The sequence below is a fragment of the Grus americana genome, chromosome 10 (genome assembly GCF_028858705.1).
Source record: "Grus americana isolate bGruAme1 chromosome 10, bGruAme1.mat, whole genome shotgun sequence".
Classification (NCBI taxonomy): domain Eukaryota; kingdom Metazoa; phylum Chordata; class Aves; order Gruiformes; family Gruidae; genus Grus; species Grus americana.
Window position 1 is genome coordinate 9,723,602 of NC_072861.1, and position 23,320 is coordinate 9,746,921.

Below are 23,320 nucleotides of genomic sequence, written 5' to 3' on the forward strand. Positions count from 1 at the left end.
TTTATGAATCACAGCTGTTCTTACCTGCAGAGTCTGCTGATAGAACAGTTCTGCCTAGTTGGATAGCTTATATGACATTTATCCCTGGGAGTATTAGAGCACCAGCTGTGGTGACTATTTAGAAAACAAACTCTAATCCAAAGTTCTTTATTCCTTGTGTTCAAATATAGGAATGCTGAAATATTGTTATTCAGAGGTAATTGAGAAAATTATACCAATACTGAAAAAATAAAGTATTTTAACAGAGTATTTGTAAAAAATGAATAGATCTTAAATATAGTCAATAAATATAAAAAAGATAACAAAGAATTTTGAATAGCTAGGGAACAGTCAGTCTGGGACTGTCCAGTGATATGGAGTGGATATACAGTGATATATATATATATATATATATAGGGATATAGCTCTACCAGTATAGTCCACCAGAGATGCTATTCTTTCTTAAGGTGAGAATAGGAACCAACTGCAGTTCCTCATTATGTTACTGCTGGTACAGGTATGTTTTGCTGTCCAGAATCCTCATTCGCAATAGCAATAAATAAATAGTAAAGCCCCATCTTTCCAAGGAGTTGTTATTGCAAATGAAAGCTTTAAAACAGCCCTGGTTTGTGACCTGATGCTGTGCCACCTGCCTGCAGTCTGCCACCAACCTGAATGTCTGAGCTTCAGAGAGGTGAGCTCTGTGGGCCACTTACATTGAATGGCCACATTAATTGAAATGACAGCATTGCTATTTTTTTGTTTAATTTATCAGTGACATCAGTCTAGTCTTTGCTTATCTGTTTTTTTGGATAAAAGGACCAATACCTTGGAATACAAAGGCCAGCTTTCCGCCATGCTTTGCAGGTTGCTCGGCCCCCAGCAAGCAGGAAAACAGGGAGGGAAAGGACTCTACCTGCAGTTGTGGCAACACAGCAGGATTGTGATATGTGAAATATCCCTTGCACTAAAACAGGTGAGCAGTAGTTCTTTATGGGTTAATTTCTCTCCCTGTCCTCATCCTTTCACTCAGCAGGTAAAATTGGCATCTCTGTTAAGCAGCACAGTCTTTGCTTTTATGTGGCTGCTAATACTGTGCAGAACACTATGCATTAATGGAACTGGCAGCCCCAAGGTCTACACTGGATATGTATATCTCAAAACACAGCCTAGTTCTCCTAATCTGGAGCCCTGGTGACTGCAGATTTGGAATCTCCTTTGCACCTGAAATCAGACTTTGCATTTTGTTATATATGAAAAAAAGACATCTGCTTTCCTTTCATTTATTCCTTAAGTTATTTCTCTGAATATTTACGAGTAAGTCCAGTTGGGTTTTCTGTTTGGGGATGCATAAGCATTTGTTATCAGTAGGATTAACCTATGCCACATCTTATTTCTAATACATGTTGGCACTGTGCAGCCCAGTCTGTCTCCCCTTTTTCCTTCATCTGCAATCACTGTCTCAGGATTGGTGCTGGACAGTAGAGCGTATCCTCTGTCAGTAAGAGAGAAGCTGTAGATGCTAAGGCTGTTGCTGTCAGTGTTGCAATATCCTACTCTTTCTATAATTAATGTATTAAGACTTGACTTCACCACCTCCTTCCCACACAGTGAAAAGAATGGGATTTGAACCGTCCTCTCTGCACATACATGTGTGCTAGAGCCCCAGGTAAACAAGTTCAGGTTTGACAGAGATACCATATTGTTTCTGCTTGAAAGTGGAGTATAAGCTTTATTTAAAACCCATAATTTAAATCCTATTTACACAGGAATGCACCACTAAGACATATAGAAAATGCAAATAATTCAGAATCTAGCTGTGCCTCAGTGAAAGATACACCATGCACAGATATCCCTACTCCATAAGACCTCCCTTGGCGGGCAGTACAGGTCTGGGGGCTGGCAAACATTTGAGTGCCAGATGCTCACTGAGAGACTTCTGCCCTTACTGTCAGGTGCAAATCACCCTTTGGCCTGCAAGAACCAGCTGAGATAGTTTTCCAGCAGTCCTGCAAAGTGGTCTAAGTTCCTCAGGGTTTCTCTGGAGAAATGGCTTGAGCATCACTGGAAGTTGACCAAAATTCCAGGTGGATCGAGGGGATGCTAGATACTGTAATCATCCACAGTTTTGAAGGATGAAAGTGAATTTCTGTGGATGACTGAAGATATGTTTCCTATTATACTGCTCCATGAGAAGTTTTAAATCAGTGCCTAAAACTCTGGATTCTGCTTTAGCTGGAAATAGACTGGGGACTCCCCAGAGGTCATGTTTCTAGAATGGTTTTGAAATTCCTTTTATCTGCATGGCAGTACACTGAGGAAAAAGATTTTCATGAGTAAAGCAGCAGATTTCTGGCTAAGCTGCCAGGCAGTTGCACCACATGAAAGCAGGAAAAGTGTTGCTCACACTACAGCTCACTACAACCTTCAACAAATTGCATTTTGGTCTGCTGGTCTAGGAAATTATCTATTAGCTATCACCAGGGGATGTGACAGAGCATAATATATGCTGCCTCCTCCCTTTTTGCAGTTTACAGTCACATTAGTTTAAAACAATCCCACTAAACTAATTGCTCATAGCCTTCCCTATATTAGGTCGTGCAATCAAAGTTGGAAGTAAGATAGTTTACAGCACAGACTGCAAAATTAAAAAAAAAAAATTAATTTCCATTAAAATTATATCATTCACATTAGCAACCATCATGCTTTGGAATAGGTCCTGAATATTTAAAAGTCAAGAACAGCTTGCCCAGTCTCTACCAAATAAAACAATCTGGCTTTGCTTTACACAAAACCCATAGTCAAGGCAGAATGAATCCCTTGAGATCAAGATTTCCAACTTCAAAGGATAAGTTAACTCCAAGCTTGAGTTCTAAGTGTTTAAATTAAAATTCTTCTGCAAAATCAAAAGCAAGACAACCTCTAGTTTATAATAGGAAAGAATTGTGATACTGGCTTTTGCAATACTTTACAGACAAAATGAGTGTATTAGAGAGGAAAGCACCCTCTTTATTTTTTATATACTGCATCTCTAGCTTTGTGATCTACATATGGCAAGATAAAATCAGTGAAGAAGGTCTGTATATTAGAAGCCATTGTAGCACAGCCTAGAATCACAGTCAATACCCAAGAGTCCACCTCTGCCATTGTAAAAGCTCAGAGGTTTACGTGAGCCTGGACTACTTCTGTGATTAGTTTTTGAGCACTGGCTAGGGATGGGATAAGCACCCTGGCACCCAGCAGTGTGCTGGCTTGCATCATACCCTGTGATTTAGAAGTCTCAGCCCGAGTGATGAGGTTGCCATTTGTAGTTGGGTTGACTGGAAACAGCCTTTTAATAGCACTCCACAACTTGGTTTAGCATTCAACAGGGTTTTAAGAGTTTGTGATGATGTTTCTCTTCTGTAGCTCAGCTAAGCCAAAACTTATAGCCCAGCCCTGCAGTTGCAGATAACTAAATGACAGGATTCCAGTAGGAACAGATGTATAGCACCCTAAAACGTCTGTCTGTAAATTTCAGATTTTGAATCATACCCACTAGGCATAATACATGTCAAGCACTTTAATCCCATTTGGTGTTGGCGGACAGATAGTGCATATATTTTAAATAATTAGTTCCACATTCTTTTCTTGAAATCCTGGATTTCATGTGAATTTTAGCCTGGGGATTAGGGAAGCTGCTCTCAGATGTAATGGGTGAGTGCAGCATCTATGTAACTAGGTCACAGTGTACTTAGGCATATTTTGCTATCTGTTCTTGTGTTCTTCCCTACTTTTGTTGCACAGTAAACACGAGGTAACTAAGTTTGATTCGTTATCTCCTCTTAAAGGATGGAAGAATTCTGAGATTTCATAGTGTTTGGGGTTTTTTTTACTGCATTTTCTAACAATGGTATGTTTGTTATACCTTTTCTTTCATTTGGATTTTTTTTTTTCTGCTTTAGCTGCATTTTCCTTTCATAGTCTACAAACCCCCAAATTCAGACACTAGTTGGTTTCTGCTTCCCAGCAGATCTCCTGTTACTCAGACATAGTTACTTGTTCAAAATAGAGGATTTATTACTGCATTCCAGTAAATATTTTCCTGGATTAAATTAAGACTAAACTATAGTTGCCAAAAAAACCCAACAAACCAGACATAGCACATACTGTCCTGTAGCAGTCCACTCGATTGTCTACTAACTACATTTCCTTGTTACTTGTTAATTGTGGAAATGTTTGGTAATTACTGTAAATACATAAGGTCTTACAGTAAGAAAGTCTGTAACATTATGGTGTGTTAACCTTGGCTGGCTGCCAGATGCCCACGAAGCTGCTCTCTCACTCCCCTTCCTCAACAGAATGGGGAGAAAATAAAATGAAAAAACTCATGGGTCAGGATAAAGACAGGGAGATCACTTCCCAATTACCATGACAGGCAAAACAGACTTGACTTGTGGAAAATTAATTTATTGCTCCTGGTCTGTACTTACAGAGGCCACCCCTGCAGCCCCCTTGTAACCAAAACCATGCCATCTACACCCAATACAAACATTAATGATATTTTTGTACTAAGATTTTGATCCCGTTTACTGTTTAATATAGGGCGGGCTTCTGAGCACCCTGCTCTTAATTTTAAACATAATTATAGTTGAAAAACTCAACTACTGATCTGGATGGAGGGAAGGGCAAGTGATGTAGTTTGACTGAGGTGGCTGTAAAATTAATTGTTCCTCTTGACAGACCTCTCCTTCCTAGAGAGATCACATGTACCCCATAAGCCCCAATAGAGTCCTCCAAAGATAAACTAGTACAGTAACATCAAAACCAGCTAAATCTGACTTGGAGTTTTGTAACTGTGAGCTGAGCATCAGTACTTTGTCTTGCTACTTATACATATTGGTTTTAATTGAAGACAGTGTATCTCAAATGCATGGACTAAATCTATTCCTTCATGTGCTCTTTGACTATAGCAATGAGGTACTGATTCTCTTCCTTAGTGCAGAAAGCTGTTATTTACCCATCAGTAACTAGGGTTAGAGCAACTGTGGTCTGGCTAGAAGTTGCATATAGTGGTATCACATAATCCAGAAGTCTACAGAGGTACTGAGGGAGGCTCTGCTATTCTCTCAGTGACTGTGCCTGATTCTCTGAGCTGCAGTTTCCATATGTACCTAACTCTGACTGGACAAGCAGTCCTAGTGTTTGAAATTCAAGGACTTCAGCCAGCAATGTTCAATGGGTCTGATTCATCCCAGAGGCAGCGCCCTGTGAACTGCACTCTCCAAAACCATAAAAAGCAGACCATAAACCAGAACAAATCCAGTTTTGTGTGTGGATGTTTCTATAATATAGATCTTGTCAAATGAATATGACTTGCAAAACTTTGTAAAGAAGTTGTTGTTGTATAAGAGAAAAGAGGCAGCATATCCAGGAAGATTCCCTCTAGTGCAGATAGACAGATAACGCATGGGTCAGGCAGCTCTGTGCCTGTCCAAGGCTCTTACTGAGGCGCAGGGCTGAGATGAGAGAATACCCACACAACTCTGCTAAGTGTGGAGAGCTTTTTCTGCAAGAGGCTCTGCTACCTCTGGAGTTAGCATTACCACTCCGTTAGTTTTATGGCAAAAATTTCACTTGGACAATTCTGCAGTGCAAATCCCAGAAGATTCTTTGCCTAAATTTAATTACTTACAAATGCACTGATGCATAGGACAACCTGGGACAAGGCTTCCTCGGGTTTTTACAGCACACAAACTTTATAACTTTGACTCCCAGCAAAGTCATTGACAGAGTCTGGATCCAAGAGCAGATTCATAACCAATTATTGCAAAGATCAGTGTGGCCTTTGCAGTAAAATAGAAAGGGCTCTTGAGAGAACTGAGTAAGTGCAGGAATTAAATGCTTGCCTCTCTTTTCATCAAATCATGATAAACAGGAAAATGCAAAGAATTAAAAATTATAATCCAGAAAGTGCAAGAAATTGCATTTCTGTCATTTCCCCACAGAGTGTCCCCATTTCACTATTCATTGCTCAACAGCAGACCACTTCTTTGGGTAGGTAGAAGTCCATTTTGCAGAGGAACCCACAAAGGTTTGTTAAACGTGTATTTGTCCCTTTTTAAAATTTATTATATTGATAATGTTAACATGGCAAACTGAAAGTTCTCTTTTACTTATCCTAGAGGTAAATCTTACGTTCCTTGGTGACTTGAAGATCAAATGAGGGGTTTTTAATGCATACACACACACACACACAATGGATTTCTTGTCAAAACTTCTGTACTTTGGTACATAAATAAATACAAATAATGAAACTTAAGTTCCTAGATAATCAATGTCTTCATGTTTTAAATGTTTAGGTACTATACATATTAATTTTTACTTATTGGCTATAAAATTTTGTAGTTTAAAACTGTTGGTAAATTATAGGTTTTAACTTTATAAGTTATATGTGTTGTTAGCAAGAGTATCTGAGTGCATCAAAGGTTTTTTTTTTCCTGAAATACTTGAACATGGCTATATTTCAACCGTAAATTGAAAAGGTAAGTGTGCACTCAAAAAAAAAAATAAATCAATTAGCCTCGCTAAGTTTCAGAACTGTCTGAGAGCTTGCTTTGAACTTTAAAAATTTTGTTCCAGTATAGATATGACACTAGAGTGCCCTTTGCACACATTTCAGAGACATTTTTTGATCAATCCACTAATAACTTGTCTTGCAAAGCTTAGAAAAATATGTTTCTTCAGCCAATGATTTGTTATGTGATTAGACAAAGGCATGATCATTCTTAGGTTTTCTACTTGATTTCAAGATGTATCATGCATTATATAAAGGAAAACTAACACAGTGGACTACAGAAAAATCTTATATTCTTTCATGGACTGACTCATAAAGCAATCTGTTCTGCACTTTTTCCCCTACAAAGTTTTGTATTCATTTCAGATAAAAGTTGAAACATGAGCAGACAATCAATTAGATTTTGTTTTGTACTTTATATTATGTGGATGAATGGTTAATGCAGAAGTTTAGACAATCTTAATTTTTGTTGATTAAAAGCAGAAATGAAACAGACATGGGCTCACAGAGACCTGGTTTACATCACCATAACAGACACAGCATTTACCAGTAGGTGAGCAATTTGCACTAAAATAGCTTCCATGACTTATGCTCAAACTGTTTCAGTTACAGTTATGATCTCTGAGATTGGCAGAGAGATGCTCTACAGCTGATAGACCAGAAGGGACCTGGTCAACACGTTTTTCCAGAGCAATACCAGCTGCATAACCAGCTAGACTAAAAAGGCATTAAAAGCATATCCCTGTGTACCTTATGCACATGTTTAGTTTTACTACCCTGAAAAAGGGAGATAGGGAGGAGCAGAACAAATGAGTCTGGAGGAAGAGGAGTAACTTTAGCAAAACCAGATTTTTAGAGTTGTCTCAGGCCTGACAAAACCTCCCTCCAGCCTTGATAAATAGTCCTATTTATCACAGTAGTATTGTGAAACTTGTACAAGTTTGTAGAACTAGCACTTTAATTTGTATAACATGAAAAAGGGCCTTTTAGAAAAATAAATTATTGATTTTATTTTTTTCCGTCATAGCAGGTGGGGAAATTGAATCTACTGATGCTAGGAGACTTAAAATCTAAGGCTATCACAATCCAAATTTCCTTAGACATGTTCCGTTTCTCCAGCTTGACACTTTCTGTCCAGGTGGGAGAGAGACTACTGGCTGCTTGGTGTCTGTGTCCACATGCCAGAAAACCTGCACAGGCACTGCCAGATCTTGCCATGCATGTGCTGTACCTTGACACTGCCCACGCAGGCTGGACATATTACCCTTCTGCATGAGCCTGCTGGAGTCCCAAGTCCATGTCCATTGCACAGGGGTCCATTTCTGTCTCACTGTGTAGGAAATCTTCTGTGACAAGTTGATAAATCCCAGTAACTTGACAGGTTAAAGCTGTATGTGCTTTATTTTAGAACATATATGGCTTACATGAGAGGAAAACTTTTGTATTTTCCCCTGGTACTGGAAGTGGCAGAGTTACACAGTTCAGCCAGCTACCAGCTTTTTTCCTTCTGATGTCACGCTTTATTTTTTCTTTCCTAATTTTAATCCTCTGGGATGAAATCTTGCCCGTCATAAAATCAAACAGAAAAAATCTTTCACTTTTTCCCTTTCTGAATCCTTTAAATGTCAGTAAATTTCTCTGAGGTGTTTATATTTTTTTCTATTAGCACATTTGCATATGTTCATGTTGTCAGAATGGGCTTCTAGGCTACTCTCTGCTCCCAAGATATGCAGTAGATACATGTGAAAAGATGCAATAAAAATTCTTTAAATGTTACTTCTGTATTGTGGATCCATGTCTCATTGCTATTTCTCTCATGATAATGTAATGCAGTGCTGATAATGGTTAGTGAAAGAACTTCCTTTACCTACTGGTAGTTTGTACAGAAAGGCTCTCAATATCTGCCTTTCTAACCTGGATTCAGAAGGAAAGGAACCTAGAAATTACCAAACCCAATGCTTTTATACTTAATAACACTTTTAGGCCTGATGTGTCACATGTGATTGAAGTTAGTTATTTCACCAAAGTCATGCTTTTCAACAGTCAGCATGAGTTATAAAGTATTAAATAGTATTTGTTCACAACTGAGTACTCTGGCAGGGAGCAAGAGCTTCCTGTGTGATTGGTTATTGTTAAAAAGAAAATTACTTCAGAATCATTACAGTTCGAAGGGAGCTTGGGAGGTCTTGACTTTTGAGTCCAACCTCCTGCACAAAGCAAGGTTAAATGCTGGACTTGGGCCAGGCTATTTGAGACTTGAAAACCTCCCAAGATGGAGATTCTACAATTTCTTTAGTTTTTTGTCCTAATGCTTGCTTAGCCTCAAACCAATTTTTTTCTCCCTCCTTATAGCCAGTTGGAACCTTGTTTCAAATTATGGCCACTAGGTATCATTTTCCTGTTATGGGCTTCAGTAAAAAGCCTGTCTTCTTGTTCTTGGTAACCTCCACTAGGTGTTGGAAGGTTATTACTAAGTACCCCTAAGCTTTCTTAGTTAATGCTCTTTTGAGAGGAATAAATGTTGGAGTAATTTTAAGGACAACCAACAAGGCTATGAGGTGGTGGTGTGTGATAATGAGAACTTTCATAGACTTTTGGGGAATAGTTGCGATGCAAGTGAATTAATTCCCTTCAGACACCGCGTCAGCCATTTCCAGTGTAGGTTTAGAAGCGTAAAGTTGGTCCAACAGGATTCTTACAGACTGCTCACTAAAGACCTGAGTACAAGTTAAAGCTGAATTTGGATGAACAGCAAAACAGACATAATTTTTTGCAACTAGAGCACTGGGTTAAATCTGAATTCCCTGCTCGCATTTCTGATGCAGACAATCTCCCCCTAGGAACCTTTATATACTCAGTGACATCAATCTGTGCATCCATAATTACAGTCTACATGCTATTACAAGGCAGCCTTGCACAAAAGCTCATGCAGCCCTGGGAGAATCATCCAGGCCTACAGCGAGCTCCATCACAGAAAATGCAAATCTCTTCACAGATAAGACACATCTTCCTCCAAATATAGACTAGCTCACACCCACCTTGCTAATAACAGGCTACACTTCTCTTCAGCAAGATACACAAAATTAACCAGCAGATCCCACAAGAATATTGGCAATATACTATACTGGGAGGTACGTGCATTCCAGGATTGCTACAAAGTAAAAGACTGCGGACAAATAAAAACACTGTCTAGGGAAGGACAGAAATCAACATAAAAACCTGAATTACTTTCTCCATTTTATTTAGAGATGGAAAATGTAAAAGCAAAAACATACTAATACCAATACCTTAACCTTTACACAAACATCACTTTTTTTCCCCTCAGAAAAGTACCAACATCTAACAAGAAGGTATGTAAAGAAATAGCACTGCTAGATACTGTGAAATAAGGCATACTTTACAGCTGGACATCTTTATCCCAGTTAAAGGAGAATAAATCCTGATTCAAAAGATAATTGTTTTTAATACAGTTGATTAACTGTTTTGATCAAGGATGAGGACTCCATATGTAACACCTCTGAAATGCAGCCATTTCAGAAGACAGGACGCTATGGCAGAACGTACATTTCCACAAAATTACAGTGACGCTGGCAGTGATTTATGTATCATCTCGTGTTTTTCAAAGCTTCAGAGGGTTTACTGACACTGTGGGGGCCACCAGTGGGCCGGTGGGTTGTGTCCTCTCTGTACTACCCTGAGGCCGGAGACCAGACTGCAGAGTGATACCTGTATGGAGGGATCCCTCTCCTCGAAGAGGATCCTCCAGCCGGCGCGGACCTACCTGCCAGCGAGCCGCCGGAGCACGGTGTTTCAGCGCTTCAGGTAACTGCCCGCGAGGACTGGGAGGCGGAACTAGAGCTGCAGCCTGGAGGCGAGAAGAACGCGTTAAGCACGTGTCGCATGAGAGGTAAGCGATGAAGCCATTAAACGCCCGGGGAGCGCAGCCCAGACCGAGATCTGAGCAGCAGTTACCCGTGCGGCGCTCGTCGCGGGTGACCGGGGCCAGGAGATGCCCCGAAGCAGCTGCGGGCGTTGTGCCAGCCCTCGCTCCCGCCCGTCCCTGTCGCTTCCAGTCAGGGCAGAGACGGCTCGTGCCGCGGCTCCCGCCCTCACGCGCACTAACGGTCCTAACGGCCGCGCGCTGGGCGCCGGCCTCGCCGCCCCTCAGCCTCCGCGCGCGGCCGGCCCGAGCCCGCCCCGGGGCTGCCCCGCGGCTGGCGCCTTGCGCACCGCGTCCCGGCGGCCGCAGGCCCGCGACGGCCGAGGGGACGGTGGCGGTGCTAAGCGGAGCCCGCCCCAGCGCGGCGCCTTTGTTCCGAGCGGCAGCCCGCGAGCGGCGGTGCGGGCCGGGGGCGCGGCCGGGGCTGGCAGCTTCGCGGGAAGGGCCGCGCCCCACCGTGCTCATGGCTGGAGCGCGGGGAGCCCCAGGGAGCGCCCCGCCGCCGCGGGAGCTGCCGCCGCTGCCCCTAGGTGCGCGGGAGCCGGCTGGGAACGGCGGCCCGGACAGGGCGCGGTGAGCGGCGCTGGTGGCCGGGGGGGGCGCTGTGCGGGGCCGCGGGGCCTGGCAGCCCCGGCGGCGGGCGCCGAGTGAGAAGGGCGCCCGCAGCCCGCGGGGGCCCTGCCCGGTTCGGCTCGGCGCTCCGCGGACCTCCGCGCAGCTCCCGGGCGGCGGCCCTCCGCTCGCTGGGGCCCGCCTCGCCCGGGCCCTGCCGCGGGCCGTTGTAGAGCCCTCCCGCTCCCAAACTTTGCAAAGTCTGGCAGCTCCGCTGCTGGGGCGGCGGCGGCGGCTACGGCAGCAGCGGGCGGGGGCGGAGGAGGCGGGGGCGGAGGGGGCGGGGTGCGGGCCGGCGGCGGCGGCAGCAGCAGCATCATCAAAGAGCCCCGATTCCTGCTGCCCTGGGAGCCATGCGCTGCTGTCTGTAATGTCAGCGGAACAGGAGAAGGACCCCATCGCGCTGAAGAGATCCCGAGGTACGGGGAGGGCTGGGCCGGACCAGGGGGTGGCCGCTGCTGGGGCCTAACTCCCGTGAGGAGAGCTGGCGGTGCCGCGGGATGCGCGTACCGGCCGGACCCGACAGCCGCCGCCCGCCGGGCTCCCAGCCGGCCGCCGCGCAGCCCGTGCCGGGCCGCCCGTGCTCCCCCCCCGCCCCCCGCCGCGGTCCCTCCCTGCGGCTGGCGGCGGGGCCGGGCGGCGCGGGAGCCGCGCTAAGTTTGCACGGTGGGGCCCGGCCGGGCCCCGCGGGCTCCCACAGCCTCCGGGCCTTGAAATGCAGAACTCGGGGCGCGCTCTGCGCGCAGCTGTGACCCGCGAGCGGAGGCGTGCGGGTGCGCGGTTATGCCTGTTGTGTTTTTCTGGATGTGCTGCCCATTAGTATGCAGCGTGCATACTGTTGGTGCAAGGGAATACGTCGGCAGTGCCACATGTCCGAGTTAGTGTTGATGCAGAGTCCATAAATTACACTTGAGTGCTTGCTCTTCTACCCCTGGTCTTGCTCTTGTGCTTGATTCTAGTTGGGGTTTTATTTTTCTGTTTTGGGAAAATGAAAAATTTATTGAAATATTATTCTTTATGAATAGCACTGTTGTATGGCTGTAGTGAGGTTTGAAGTATGCTTTTCTTTGAAACGTGTAAGTAGAAGGGTAGAAATATGGTATCTCTTCCGACTTCGGCTGTGCAACTGACTTTAATGGCAGTAGCACATCAGTCTGTGTAGCGGTACTTGTGTTCTTACAGTCCTTAAAATCAGAAATGCATTTCTGAATGAAATAATGAAAGACAGTAGGGTCACTGACTTGAGTGAAAATCATGGCAAAATGATAAGGTATGCAATTTATTGCTTCTCTTTTCCTCGCCTCCTGTTTCACTCCTGGAATTCTATTGTTCTTGATGTTTTAAGCTTTTTTATGATTGGGTAAGTAGGGAAAGGTGTGGATTCTGCTATGCATATTGTCGTTGATTTACAGTTTGCTTTTGTAAACTGTTCTAGTAACAGCTGGATTGCAACCTTGAGAATAAAAGAATGAAAATACGCAGCAGTGTTACAAAGGAGACTGGGATTCATTAGACTCCTTCACTCTCAAGCCCTGATTCTGCAGATATTTGAGCACATACAGTTTCACATGCCTGAGTTACCCACCGAGTTCCATGCAATTACCACTTAATATCAAAAGAGTTTACAGTATCAGGGCCACGGAATAGATTCACCAAATCTGGTTGATATTAGATTCTTTTTAGTTTTCTTTCTATAATGAAAAGTTTATTCAGCCATTTATGTTTCTTGGTAAAACGTTCTTACTGAGATAAAGCACTGTTTAAAGAGACTCTAGCATCCATCCTGTAAAAACCTAGACAGGGATTTCTCAGTGAGTATGAAAATACCCCATAGTGTATTCAGAGTATGCTAAGTATGGCATAAATGATACGCAAAATCATAATCTCTTTATGTGTAAACAAAACTACAAGTTGCGGTTCTCCTGACTAACACGGAAAATGCCTATCTTGTGTTTGTATGAAGTAAAAGAGAATACAGGGTTTACATCTTTTCCTTTTCCCAAAAGTCAATGGCTGAAATAACTATTGCCTTATTAAATAATGGATAATGTATCATATATGTATTTATATCTCTAAATCCATTACATATGTGATGTCCCAGTCAAAAGGATTGTATTTTGTTCTTGAAAATTAGTCTCAGACGATGACATAATTTTTTTCACCCTTAGTGCAGTGTTCCAAAATGCTTGGTACACCTTTTAATGAAAGTCTGTGTGGTAAGTACCAAAAGTGACTTTCTGGAAAGTTTATTTTGGCTACATGAAAATGACCCTCATTCACTCTTTTTTGGAGGTATGCTAGGACTAACATTCTGTTTCCTTTCATGTATAAATTAAATCATTATAAAATCCACAGGGAAAATATAAATTCGTAGCGCTAAATTAAATCATTGGCCTCACACAGTGAGAACTGAAAATACAAAAGCTTTGTACCTTTCCAGACCTAGGACTCAGTCCTGCAAACGTGGGCATGTGAATGGCTTCTCCCATGTAAGTAATTAATGTAGAATTCAGTGGAACTTGTTACTGGAATTCTAATATTCATATGCTTATGTTTCTGAAGAATGAGATCCCAGAGAGGGAATCTATACATAATTTCATAAAATTTTAACTTAGGCTACTGTAAAACAGCACTTGCATATGATCCTCAGTATTCTTCTCGATCATAGATTTACCAATATCTATGCTGCTAGCTGTTGAATTTATTAAAAGAAATCTGGATATTTGTAATATTTGGCTATCAGTCGTTAATGCCATTTATGTACTAGGAGTGCAGGACCATGAACAGGAGCATGTTTTATGCAGTTGTGAGGAATGGTGTTCACAGTACAATCTTCCACTGAATTTATGCTAAATATATAGGAATGCTGGAGAAGAAGCTAACGGGAAGTGCAGGGACAGTTTTGAGCAAATAGTTTATGAAGATGATGATTTATGGAGTTGGAATTTAAGGGAGATTTGTCATCATTCTTTATGTAAAACTTTATGCTGTGATTAGTATCTATAGTTAATGCAGTGGCAGTGCTTCATAGCACACTAATTATATGCAGGATTTTTGTATTCTAAATCAAATCAAAAAGGGTTTTTTTTTTTTAAGAGTAATGCCTAGTTATTCTGATGGTAGGTTATACTGTGATATGCTATGCTCAAGCATGAGTTTATTTTGAGAACATGATCATGGCTTCATGCCCTAGTCTTTGAAATTCAGACTTAAAATTTGATAGGTGTTGATTTGGGATGTCCATGTATCTTCCTTATGTATAATGAAAAATGAAATTAAATTTCAACAGTGACAGCCAAAGCCAAAAGGAACTTATTAAAGCAGAGGCAGAACTGGATTCTTACTTGAGGTAGGACTGGTAAATTCCCTGAAACCTCAAAAAAGGAGAGGGGGAGGAAGGAAGTTCTAGAAGTGAAAACTTGCCAGGCCTCCTTTGATCAGGAGTATTTGAAATTACTGTTGGATATTTCAGTCTGTATACAGTAGGACTACTTCTTCCCTGTGAGAAGAGATTTTGTGTTACTTTACTGAATACCCCTAAAGCTGGTTTAGCTGTCTGCTGGGAATACTCGTCTAATGTAGAGCAGTGTAATGTCATACATTATGCTTCTTTGCATGATACTATTGATAATTCACAGTTACATTATGCTTCTTTGCATGATACTATTGATAATTCACAGTTATCTTCAAGTGGCCTTTGGTAATAAAGACAAACCTGTGTGTTCAGCTGTATGCTTGCATCTTGATAAAGTTTGACTTGTGTTCTGAATATGAGTTTTAAACAAATAACAGTAAGAAGTGGGCAATCCAACCTAAAAATTTTACTGGTACTATATATATATATATTTAAGAGTAAATAAGCTATTATCTTAATGGGCCTGGGGAAAAATGAATTAACATACATTTTCTTAATGTGATGAAGTTAGTATCTTAACGTGTTGCTTTCATATCACCCAAAAGTGATTTTCATACTTCAGCTCAGGGTTTTTTTTGCATTCCCATATGATGGCAAATCCACTTGAGCCCCATGAAGGCAGACCAACTGGAATAATAAGGAATGTACTAGAATTTATTTTTTTTTAATAGTATAACTAGAGTTTTAGAAAAACCCAAACCCACTATTTATACAACTTTGAGAGCCTGTCCCACAGTATGAAAGGTGAAGTACAGATATATCTTTGTATTGCTTCAGAGTCAAGTCTGATTGAGTGATCAATAACATGAACATTCTTTACTTCTTTTTGTATCAGAGCAGCTGTGCACAATTATTCTATGAGGTTTCTGCAGAGTAGTGCAGGTTCACTTAGAGCCCCTCTCATTTTTGGCAGGTGTCTTTTTGTTTGATCAAATCTTGCATTGAAATTTAGATCTGATAAACTGGAGATCTGTCTAAACAACATGGCAGGTTCTCAGTGGTTTTCATTCATGGATCTACTACGGTTTGCTTTTTCCTTCATGGCATACTGTAACGTACTGTTGTACATTGGTACAGTGAGTTTGATAAATGCTATGTGTGTGTAAGTTAGTAGGAGATGAATCGTAGACATGGTTTTAAGCAGTTCTTTTGAAAGTTTTATGCGTTATGTAAACAAGAAGTACTTCTAACTGGTGGAGATGTATGTATGAACATAAAATAAATGGAAATGTTTATTCCAACTGTAACAAGCATGAATTAGACATTAAAGTGGTAACAGAGTAAGATAGCTGTATATGAGGTATGCTAACTTTTACCTCCACATGTTTGCTCCTTAAAGGACTTGCAACGCAAGGCACCAGAATTAATGCAAGTTCAGTATTTGTAACAGGTATCTGTTGCTATGACAGAGGCAAACTTAAAATACAGTCTGTAAGAAAACTAATGAGGTATTGTACTGATTGAAATTTTGTAGGTGGTGACAGTGGATTGGATGGGTTAGGAGGACCAGGAGTACAACTTGGAAGCCCTGATAAGAAAAAGCGCAAAGCAAATGCACAGGTAAATTCCCTTTGGTTCTTTTGATTTCTTAATAAATAGTGCACTCAGATGTTGTTTGCTGGTATGACTGTCTTGCATTGTTCAGAATATCAATCTATTCTCACAGCTAGCACTTACAGTACAACTGAAATATTTTGAATGTGAAGTTGAAATCTTCACAATACTAGCTATTCTCACTGAAGTTATTTTAATCTCTGTAGGTTGCCAAAGACCTATAAAATGAGGAGCACAGTGAGACTGTGACAACTTGTATTTTACCATATGGATTCGATTTGGAGACAGACTTTCTTTTAATGACTTTGTAGCCATTGGTAGAAATCTGTACAGCATGAATAGCTGCCATGAGATTACTTTTCTTCTTACTTTTATTCCTGTATGTGTAGGTTTGTGGGCTAACGGATCAGTACAGTTTGTTAATGCTTTGACCAAACTCTTGGCATATTCCCCAAGTGATTATCAAGCAAAAGCTGTGAGGCAGGTTAGGCTCCTTTCCAGTGAATCCCTGCAATTCGGCGTTTCTGTTTCCAGAAAAGGAAGCCAGAATACAAAACATCTAAAGCAATTAGATATTTGTAGTGCAGAATTTTCCTTTGTGTGTTCCTTTTTCATTCAACTTTGAATGAGAGTATCTGTTAATTTGGTACTGCCCAGTGAGAGTAATTTTATTTATGTAGGTCAAACAATCACCTTCTGTTAGGCCTATCCAGATTCCATTGGGATGTGGATCTGTTCTCTTAATTTTTGCTTTGTTTTAAAGTAGTAATGGTGAAACCTGCTCTGAGAAATATTCAATTAATTTGAGGGTTTCAGACCTCTTTCTTAGTGGAGCTTTCCTTGTGTTCTGGAATGGTGATAACTGTAGAGGGCATGCAGATTAGTTTCCTCTCTTCTCTTATCGGGTTCAAAATTTGCAGCACAGCAGAATTTTTTGGGGGAGAAAAGAAAAAAAGTTCAGTCTTATTTTATTAGTATTTAGGAGGAAATGCTTTCTGTGAGCACACTGAGCGTGAGGGCCAACCAGCTAGATGTTCCCCACAGGCTAGTCTAGAATGAAATTCAATTGTATAGCCACTCTGGTGACATTTAAACAGCCTCTGGGCTCCATTAAACACTTGATTATGCTCTGTAACCAGAAATCCTTGTGTTCTATACCTGCATTTGACTGTCCACAATCACTGAATGCTTGTAAGGGACGCCTCTGTTTGGTACACAGAATATAGAAAATTCCTATATGCAGACTCCTATAGCTTATATACCTTTCTTAGGGTTATAGTAACATTAGGTTTGTATATACTTATAGAAGTGAGGTGTCTTAAGAGGTGTATATTCAGTAAAATGAACCCAAAATGAAACTAAGGAAATGCTTCATATCTGCTCTTCATCATTTGGAAATAATTTGTGCATGTGTTTGACACATGGCTTTCTGTATTGTTGCTTTTCTTATGTAAAAGATTAAGAAATAGAAGTCACGTATCAAGTATTTTCAGAAGCGTGGTTGTGCAACTGCACAATTTTTAAAACACTGAGATTACTATAAATCACCATGTTATTTGGAGCCCAAACTCCTCTCTCACCTCTGTACTGAAATTTCAGACAGCCTGGCAGGGTACAGTGGGTGAGCTTTACGCAACAGCTGAACAGTTCTTTTAGCAGTAGTGCTGCTAATCCAGGACCTTTGTGGTTGGTCTGTCTTGCAGGGAAATACTAAAACTAATGTAAATGTTGTATTTAAAATATTTTTAGGGATCATCATTTCCTCCTCCATCTGAATATGCTCCACCGCCGAATCCAAGCTCTGACCACCTTGTAGCTGCAAATCCATTTGATGACAACTATAATACTGTGTCTTATAAACAACTTCCTTCAGGAAATCCGTATTTTAGTAACCCTGGTTATCCTGGCTTTGGAGGCTATAACACTTTCAGAATGCCACCTCATATGCTGCCCAGAGTGTCCTCGCCATATGGTGGTTCTTACTCCCTCAGAAACCAACCACATCCCCTTCCTCAAAACCCCGTGGGAATGGGTTTTAGTCGACCCCACTCTTTCAGCTTCGGTCCACATGATAACCCAGGTTTTGGGAATCAACCACCTTATAGTAGTGGTCAGATAAATCAAAATGTCAATATGCCTGGTCAGCATTTCAGACCAAATACTGGTGAGAACTTTGGCCATTCTGGTCAGATACCTCACCCTGACATGCCATCTAACTTTGGTCCTGGAAACAATCCAAATTTCCCAAATTCTCAGCTAGAGTCAAACCATTCTTTTGTTCCTCCACCAAACACGTACAACCAGACAAAATCATCAGCACAAAAGCAAGACTTTAGTCAAAGTGCAAGCAAAGCATCCAGCCAGAACACTGCTGCTCATCAGCATCATCACAGGACAGAGGACATTGTGAGTCAAGGTAACAGTGACCTAAAAAACGTCACTCGAAACAATGTGGTAAATCAGGATAATAGCCATTCTAATAGTGCTGATAACACTAATGCTGGCCATTCAAATGGGACTCAGAGCAAGTCCCGCCAGCCTCGAGGTACTGCTGAAGGATGCAACTCTGAAAAGAGCAGCAAAACACCCCTTCATCCGAGTCGTCATGGTCACTCGTCCTCTGAACCCGTCTATCCATGTGGGATTTGTACACATGAAGTTAATGATGACCAGGATGCCATTCTGTGTGAAGCCTCTTGTCAAAAATGGTTTCATCGGATCTGTACAGGCATGACTGAGTCAGCTTATGGCCTTCTTACAGCAGAAGCATCGGCAGTATGGGGTTGTGATACTTGCATGGCTGACAAAGATGTCCAGTTAATGCGTACAAGAGAGACTGCAGGACCACCTGCATTGAATACGGATGGCTAACAACGCAAATTGGTGGTAGTGGTTGAAATACTTGCTATGAAGATTTGGGTACAAATTGGGTACTTCACTTTCTGCAGACAATCAGTTGTGTTTGATTGCTGTCATCTTTTTTCCCTAATCTGTTTTCATTCATGAACTTCCATCTCAGCTTTTGTACTCTTAGTTTTATGTGTGCAAATGTTTTACAGGATGAATATTTTTCGTTTCTGATTAAACTGTAAAACATAACTGACAACTTATCAGAAGTAGGATGTGCATTGACAATTTTATTGAAGGCAAAAATGTGCCTGTATGAACAGCCCCTAATTTGCTAGTATTAATGTATTAACTAACACTAGCATTTAGTGCTCGGTTTTAACAGTACTATATTTGCAAGTACTCATTAGATTTTTATTTTTTGGGAGTGAATGTCCATTACTGATATTCCTGCTATCCTTTCTTTGAATATAGTGGAGGTGACATGGAGGAATGTGCAGTACTAATAGGTTTTATTTTAGGGTAAATACAGAGAATTTCATATGTGCATTTTCCTAGTTGAAGTAAAGCATTAACACACTAGTCAAAAATCGATGACTTCATGCTTAGTAACACAGTGAAACCTGCCAACTCTTACACATTTATATTTCCTTGAAAAGTCAATGATCTCTTTTGACTTCTCAGCAAATAATTACTTACTGAAGACTCTTGCTAGGTGTTGTAGTATTTGGAAATCGTTACAAAATATGATTACACTGGAAAAAGAACACATCAAGGTTTATGAAGTCCAGTGTTTTAAATCTAGAGAATACCAAGCCTAGGGTTGCATATGCAACCTTAATTCATTTACCTTAAGCACATACATTAGGCTACAGTCTCTGCATCTGTCACCTCTTTCTCATCGATGGTTCTAGTCTCCTGTCTCAGTGCTGCCAGAGAGTTGTGAATGAACTAATGCAGGGAAAGTCCTGTCCATCTCCTAGGGCTTTGAACTAGAGCCTGCTCGGTCATCCTGAGCTTACACAGTCCACTTGGCTTGAAGGAGGGGGCAAGGCAATGGAGTGTGCTCAGCACAGGCTCTGAATTGCAAGACAGTTTGGCCAGCAAAGTCTTAAAACTGAATTCCCACCACTGCCTCAGCCAGTCCTCCAGTGAGGGGGTGGGAAATCTCGGGTGAAGAAAAATACAGCTTTCACATTAGGTGAGTTTATCTCACATCAAGAGCAAGCAATCTGAAGTTTCGGTTCTTTGCTAAACTTGATATCCTACTGACCAATATGAATCGCACTAGAGCTTCATGTGTGATGCTAAGAATTCTATTTTAATATGGGTAATTTGATCTTGTTCTTGATCTCAGAAATAACCCCCCCCCTTTTTTTTTTAATGTGGGGAAACATCCAGCCTTGAAGACTTCAGCCTTAGCTGTGTGATAAAGTTGCATATGCAACTGAAAATGAACGTTTCTGTAGAGAGGAGTGTTGTTTTAACTTAATAAAAGGTGGCACTGTAACCACAGACTCTGCTTGTAATACCACTCTACTGGAAACTTTTAAATAATCAGCAATTAAATCATATATCAAATGTTACAGGTACTAGTCATGTTCCTTAATGTGATAAATTGTTCAGATCTGTGGTGATAAGTGATGTAGGAACACAGTCATCTATATACAGAGGTCATTTTTATCGCAAGCTGTGCTAATGAGTGAAAAGTAAGGCCTGTTTGCTAGTTCATCATTGTGTTTGATTTTAAATAGGCTTTACTGTCATACTTTCCTGGAAGATACTGTGCAAATCTACATAACTGTCCTTGTTTTATTTTAGAAGTGAAAAAATTTATATACTCTTTTACTGGAGAAGTGCAGTATAACCCTCCTTTTTTGTCTTGCCTCTCATCAGGAAAAAGGAAATAATGTCTACAGTGTAAATGACACAATTCATATCTTGAGGATTTCCTGTATGGAGATGTAAAGAAAGTGTAAGGCAGATCCAGGGCTTCTGTTTTCATCACTATTTGCTTTCTTTCTTTAGTACAGAGAGTAAACTTAATCTTGCTTTGTTAGAGGTGTGATACTTAAAAACAAACCACAAAATAACAACCAAGCAACAACCTCTGTTAGATTTATTCTCTAGTTTTCCTAATGACTGACTGACTGTTAGAACTTGCTTTTGGTAGCTAAAGTAGAAATAAACCAAACCTTGTTTAGATAGATTTGTTCCTCTGGGAATCAATTTAATCTCTGCAACAGTTTGCACTGTGAAGGTAGTGGAGCTGGTTCAGACTCACAGCAATGTTGATGAAATAAAAAATTTTGCTCAGTGAAAATTCAGCAAGAGCTCTAATGACGCTATTGTTACTCAAGTGTGCTGTCCAAAATACCTTTCCCACACCCCATTCCTGCTGTGAGATGCTGTTTGGGGCATTTGTTCTCAAAAGTCCAATTGATGTTTTAACATTTTGGAGCAGACATTGTATTTAAAATAGCCATGTATTTCTTAATCTCTTCGTCAACCTTACATGAAGTTAGCCAAGTGTTTTCTATATTAGCTAGCAAGATATTAGAATTTAAATAGAGTGTTCTTACAAACTTAAAATCAACCAGAGTATCATATTATAAAGCCTTAAATTGTGTGTTTGTGAAACTTACTCTAACAATTTATTTCAGTTTTTCTAAACTGGTACTATGTTGGGTTTGTAACCCAGTAAATTTTCTGCGTTTATTAACCTACAAATCCAAGGCATTAGCAAATGCCAATTATATCAAATAAAAACAAATGAACAACAAACCCAAACTTGTTATCACACTGATCATAGAGATATGAGTGATTAGGATCTCCAAAAGCGATCCAGCCAATATGCTTGCCCTATTGATAATGCTCTTGGCATACCTGGACTCTTTATCTAGGGAGAGTGAGTTATACTTTGTTTTTCTCTGCATGTATTGACTTGTAGTAGTTCAAGTATGCACAGAAAAAACAACAATCATGTTTTGTTAGTAAGGTACTAGGAAAATGTCAGCTGGTTAGAATTAGAAATTAGTTATAGAAGGGTGGGAGGGAGGGTTGATTAGAATAGGTGAGTTTTTTTGTAATACTCTACATGAAACAATTTGTATTGAACTATCATGTGCTTCTTTCATTACTAGTGATTTAGACGGTACTGGTGCTGCACACCAAAAATATTGCAAAGATTTTGTAAATCTTACAAACCTTAACATTTTTGTGGGAAATGCCTGTGTCCTTTTTAAATAACTCCTTGTCATGGTCAGAAATGCAGCCTATGTTGCCCAAAATGTTGTAGTTTTGGCTTTTGGGGGTTTTTGGCTTTTTTTTTCCCTTAGGCTGGAATAAATAGGTATAAACTGGATTGAACTGTCCTTAATACTTAGGGTTCTTTGCCAGAGACCAGTTTTAAATGAGAAAATATGTATCTTGCTCTTTAAAATACTTGTTTTATTGGTGTCAGGCTAAGTGACAGTGCTGCGTATAGGCTAGAGGGTAGGTATCAAAAATCCTGTTTCTGACTGTTTCACTCATCCCTTCTACAACTTGAGACAAGCGGGTTAACTGTTTGTGCCTCAATCTCTTCTTTCAGAAGATCAGACTAATGCTTATTTTGCGAGGGTGTTTAGAGGCCTAGTCATTATTTGAGATCTTCAGATGGAAGAGACTAGAGAAAAGTAATAAAGTTTGCTCTATTTAAAGCAAAAATATAATTTTGAGGCCTGCTCAGAGAAGAATATACTCTGTGACCTCTGAAGTTTTTCATCTAAGAACCAGTTTTGTGATCACATTTTTCAGGCTTAACTTCAAGTATGTAAGAACTAATAAGGTCAGTGGAACTGCATGCACAGAGTCAAGAATGTTTCAAAGTGTTTGCGGTTTGGGGCCTATGATATTTGCAAGTGAAATGCTTTTTGTGGTTTGAGATTTTTACAAAATCAATGGTGTTCAAATGTAGCACCTTTTTAACATTTGTCTTTATTCCAACTTAATGATACATACATCGGCATTAAATCTGTCCCTTTCATTTTATAAATAAACATTGCCTGGCAGTAACAGTATTGGTGTAACATTTTTAAAAAAGGAAGTCATGCTTCTTCTCATGTTGTATGTGACTTAAATGACTGTTTCATATTAAAACTAATCTTTCCTTATGTACTGCTTAAATATACCTGTTTTGGGATATCAGTTCAGTACTTTTTATACAATCTTGAATGTGTTCCACATTGGTGACATGTATTTTTGCAACAACTTTTTTGTTTCAATTTTAAATTAGAGCATGTCTGAAGTAATACATGCATTAGTGCTGTGGTGTGTGGCAAAGTTAATGTATGTAATTCAAATTGGAAAAAAGTTTCCAGACTTTGTCCAACGTTAACCCTGTGGCCAGGGATTAAATTACTATGTAATACAAATT

The 23,320-nt window shown here is 40.6% G+C and overlaps 1 protein-coding gene across 1 annotated transcript; it reads left to right on the top strand.

Moving 5' to 3' along the window:
- Window positions 1-11,375: 11,375 nt before the first annotated feature.
- PYGO1 (pygopus family PHD finger 1) lies at window positions 11,376-21,676 on the top strand. Its single transcript, XM_054836520.1, has 3 exons — window positions 11,376-11,506; window positions 15,977-16,062; window positions 17,806-21,676. The coding sequence occupies exons 1-3, from the start codon at window positions 11,458-11,460 to the stop codon at window positions 18,925-18,927; spliced, it is 1,257 nt and encodes a 418-aa protein (XP_054692495.1). The 5' UTR covers window positions 11,376-11,457; the 3' UTR covers window positions 18,928-21,676.
- Window positions 21,677-23,320: the final 1,644 nt, after the last annotated feature.

Coding starts and splice junctions, on each gene's coding strand:
- PYGO1 (XM_054836520.1), top strand. CDS start 11,458: ATGTCAGCGGAACAGGAGAAGGACCCCATCGCGCTGAAGAGATCCCGA. Junction 11,507..15,976: donor CGCGCTGAAGAGATCCCGAG/GTACGGGGAGGG, acceptor GAAATTTTGTAG/GTGGTGACAGTGGATTGGAT. Junction 16,063..17,805: donor AGCGCAAAGCAAATGCACAG/GTAAATTCCCTT, acceptor AAATATTTTTAG/GGATCATCATTTCCTCCTCC.